We start from the raw sequence: 4428 nt of genomic DNA on the forward strand, positions 1-4428 counted from the left end.
TAATAAGCCTAGAATTTCTGTCAAAACTGGTAAAGTATTGTTAAATATTCGTATTGTAAATTTGAACCAAATATAAAAACAACAATGGATGTCATGTCCACGAAACTTTATTTATTTACTGCTTCTATTTCAGAGTTATCATTATTCTAATCAATATACAGGATACAAAGAATAAACCTGTTCAAACATTAAAACGTACTATACTCAAAATATACATATAAATATAGATATACATACCAAAGCACATTGCCATTTCATAAGTGAATCATTGGAGACTTAACATCTAAATCTTCTGTGATTTTCTATTCTAATATACCATTTGTTTGTGCCAATGTCAGATCAAAATATATATTTCGCCGAGTGAACATTCGAGATTGGCGTTGTTGTAAAATTGGATGTATTCGATTGATAGATAATTTAATGTTATATATGAAGCATTTCATGTCTTTTTAATGGTTATACCCATTTCGTATCATGGCATTGCCCAGCGCAATAACATTACGTCACACTATTTGTGTATAAAAAAGTTGATTCTAACACGACCCGATTTGTTTTCCTATGAACAATTAAGGCTGAAACATGTGTGTTATTATTCAATAATTCATTTTTCTGACGTAACAATTATGATGCCATGGCGTTAGACAGCATAGAAAGAAATCAACAGAAATTTCGTCAAGAACGTACATGTATAATGATCCTTGATAACGTGATAGAATCTTTACGCCATGAAATGGAAATATTGTAGTATCAGAAAATGTTTCATTTCACTTAATTAAGTAATAATATATCTCAGTGACTTGTCACGAATAATGTCATTGATTATTGTTTAGATGCGTATTATTATATCGCTCGGGCTGCGACCTTCGCATCTATACTCCAAAAGTCGTTGATATGATTTTTATAATGAACTATCCGATGATCTGATACATTTACGGTTATCAACGAACAGTTTTAAAACACCCAGTTCACAGAATTTTAAGAATAAAAATGTATATTAACAGCACTTGAATTGCTTTGTTAATACAATAATTTTCTACCGTTAATACATGGGCGGATCCTGTTAAAAAATAGTTTTTTATGCAAGAATATGCGAAACATCAACATCAAACATTTTTACGTTACGCTAACTGGTCGTAACAGTGTGCTTAACGACGCTGCGTCTCGTCAAATGAAGGAACATATAGACATGTATGGAGATCTTTTTGATTTCATTTGAATAACACGATATAATTGACGAATATCATTTTGAAAATTTGAATATAATAGTCTGTCTCCGGATGTAGTTGCGGATTTGAATATCAGGGTAACTGTTTTTGCAGTACCGAGGATCTGCCAAGGTACCGCAAACACAGTTAACCGAGAGCCAGTTTCATACTAGTTTAAACATTGTTGAAATCCGTTGAGTTAATTTATTACCATTACTATTCTTTGAAAATCAGATAATTTCAATTATGTGGCATTGTGTGCTTCTGAAAGTATAATCTGTTTCTGAAACTATGTAAAGGTTGTGTCAATACATGGGAGTTTTTATCTAAAAAGACTTTAGAATATACTGAATTGGGATAAAAGTCAACAAAGAGATTTACGAACGGATTTGCATCTAAACATAGTGTTAGTTTAAAAAATATTTACAGACGTCGCTTATTCAAACAGTGGATGTCTAGATATTGTTTTTACATATATACTAACAAATATATACGACACAGTCAGAAACATTATATAACAGTGGTTATCATAGCTACTTAGATAGGCGCCTGATTGATAAAAAATTTGTTGACACGGAACTTTTTATTCTTGAAATCGTTAAATACATCAGTTTTAAACAGTTCATATATTGAAACTATTTTTCAACAAACTATTATTTTCTAACTCTTTACAACACAAATGAAAGAAACATACATGTCTGTGATTTACAAACAACTCCTGAAATACATTAAATTCACCAAATGTTTCTATGGAAACAAAAAATAGAACAAACTTATTTTTGTTTCTACGATAATTTAACCTATTACTTTGTATAATTGTGTCCGTGTGACGTTAATCTTAACAGAAACAAAACAAAAAAAAAAACCAACAAAAAAAACCATAAAACAACAACAACAACAACCCGCACGTAAAAATCAACAGTATTTTCATACCGTGATTTCTAGTCGAAGACGCAAAATTTTTGGAATATATTAAAATATTGTTGCGGAGAAAATGGAATTTTCTTTGTTGATTATATTGTATTTCATTCACATAAAAACAACAACAACATTTTTCTCTTCAAGTTTATAAAGGTAAACGAACTCGCAAAATCACATTTCACATTTCACCATGACCGACTATCCCGCAAGTCCGCTAGATAATAAATTTAACGATGGGGAGCATGCTCAACGGGTATTTCAAAAATTGTCTGACACAACATACATGGATGATACTTTCATATTCGCAATATGAATGCGTAGCTATTTGTTTCAACAATAAAGCTGAATTAACAGCACTGTTATCACATGAATCTTCACCGTTGAGATTATATTGTTTCATAAACTGAAAAATAAAAAGCAATTTAGATTTGGAAACCGGAAAAGGTAGACCAGTTGTGACCATACAGATTTTCCCCCTGCGTTTTCAAATGCCTGACCCATACTTCATCAGAGACGTTCAGGTGTAAGACAACCCCACTCGTTCCCTGCTCGTGGGATTTGTCATAGGAATATAGTTTCACCATAGATTCTCCATTTCTGACAATTTCCGTTTGCACAAACTGTCCAGAATGACTCATTGTGGTTGCAATGAAATAATAGATGCCGTCCTTTGGCGCAGTGAACACCCCCGTGGTTCCTGAGTAAGCCTGACCGATGTTGGTCACGATGTTGTCAAAGACGATTGGCTGGTTATGCCCAAGCTTTGTTTGATGTTCAGACAGTCTGGCTGTGAAGGCGGGGCGTATGTTATCTGTTTGAGAGAAAAACACGTTACTAAGATTCTTCTTCCAATATACTTTCAGTAAATTTGGATCAGTTCTTTTCAGATCAAAATTGTTTTGCAACACCAAGCTGACCGTGTGGATTAACTACTTCTGCATTTGAAAAATGCTTAGAGTTTTTATGCTTAGACTGTTTTAGTTTTTTACCAAAATAACATTTAATTTAAATATATTCAAATCAATCTTTTGGACCGTGGTACTTTGAATTTTCTATTTGTGTCATAAATTCATCATAAAACTGTCTTGTAACTGGAAAAAGTCTACACAACTCATGTCTATATATGCTTTAAAGGAAAATGTATTTTGAGGTCCGACAGCCAATACAGTCAAATTTGTCATCATTTTGTATCTCATTTCTTGCATCGAAATTATCGTAAACCGGAAATTGAGAAATAAACCCTAAATAATGAACCTGGACAGGCTGGTAATATGGTTCTATACACATTACTTTATAATTTTACGTTTTAATGCGGCAGAGTGTAAACCGTTTTTTTTTCAGATTTAATTTTAACAGTGCTTAAAGGACATTTTTTATATCACTGTGTAACATTCAAAATTGTGTTCGGTTTGTTCGTTTGTTTACCAGTCTTTTGTCATTTACAGCTTCGTTTTATACTCTGAAAAAAAAAAAAAAAAAAAAAAAAAAAAAAAAAAAACTTACCTTTCGAATTCTTTAAAGTTTGTTCCGCACTATTTTCTTTAAGACGATTAAATTCTTCCACAGTCTTAGTTACGGTATTCTTTGCTTCATTCATCTCATTTTTCATATTTTCCACAGCAAATTCCATTCTCACCATTTTCTCTAACAACTGCTCCTCATAATGAAATTTGGAGCAGGCACATTGTGGTTCATTTGCACTAACGTCAATTGATGTAACAACAGCGGTTATTAACAGGGCAAATTCAATGTTCATTTTGATTTTTCCGTTCTTTCTCCGAGACTTCCAAAATATGTTTTGATGATTATTCAGAAGCGGCATCACGATGTTTATCAAAATAATCTTATTTATACATTCACTTCCCGGATTGTTTATAAACAAAATGTCAGAGAATATATAATATTTTATTTACAACGCCACATGATTTTCAGTTCATCACTAAATACATTAAACATCTGGTAATTATTAATACTACTGAGTGTTAAAATGCATCCGCATCAATTCAGTAATTATATAAAAAACTATTGTATGAAATTTTATACTGTACTAGTATACAACAGCAATGGATTGTTTATTTTCTACATAACTGATGTGACATCTAATGAGATGATCTTTGGTTTGGAGAATAGAGCTTGTCCTATATTTTTCTCAGTTATGTAGCTGTCAGAGCATTGGTAAGGATTTTTTTTCAAGATTTCAAGATTCAAGATTTTTATTGGCTCAAACATTTTACAATGTATCGTATGGTGGCTGATTTCTGCAATTTCGTGTTGGCGTGTTGGCGGGTGCGAATTTTCGCCG

At 32.1% G+C, this 4428-nt stretch overlaps 1 protein-coding gene across 1 annotated transcript; it reads right to left on the minus strand.

Moving 5' to 3' along the window:
* Window positions 1-972: 972 nt before the first annotated feature.
* On the minus strand, window positions 973-4042 carry LOC123532390 (heavy metal-binding protein HIP-like). Its single transcript, XM_045313813.2, has 2 exons — window positions 3630-4042; window positions 973-2937 (listed from the first exon to the last, which is right to left on the minus strand). The coding sequence occupies exons 1-2, from the start codon at window positions 3946-3948 to the stop codon at window positions 2549-2551; spliced, it is 708 nt and encodes a 235-aa protein (XP_045169748.2). The 5' UTR covers window positions 3949-4042; the 3' UTR covers window positions 973-2548.
* Window positions 4043-4428: the final 386 nt, after the last annotated feature.

This window comes from Mercenaria mercenaria, chromosome 11, assembly GCF_021730395.1.
Source record: "Mercenaria mercenaria strain notata chromosome 11, MADL_Memer_1, whole genome shotgun sequence".
NCBI classification, from domain to species: domain Eukaryota; kingdom Metazoa; phylum Mollusca; class Bivalvia; order Venerida; family Veneridae; genus Mercenaria; species Mercenaria mercenaria.

Bases quoted from the DNA above. Each gene is read 5' to 3' on its own strand.
- LOC123532390 (XM_045313813.2), bottom strand. From the start codon at position 3,948: ATGCCGCTTCTGAATAATCATCAAAACATATTTTGGAAGTCTCGGAGA. The intron at 2,938-3,629 runs GTAAGTTTTTTT...TCTCTCAAACAG, and splicing joins AACTTTAAAGAATTCGAAAG to ATAACATACGCCCCGCCTTC.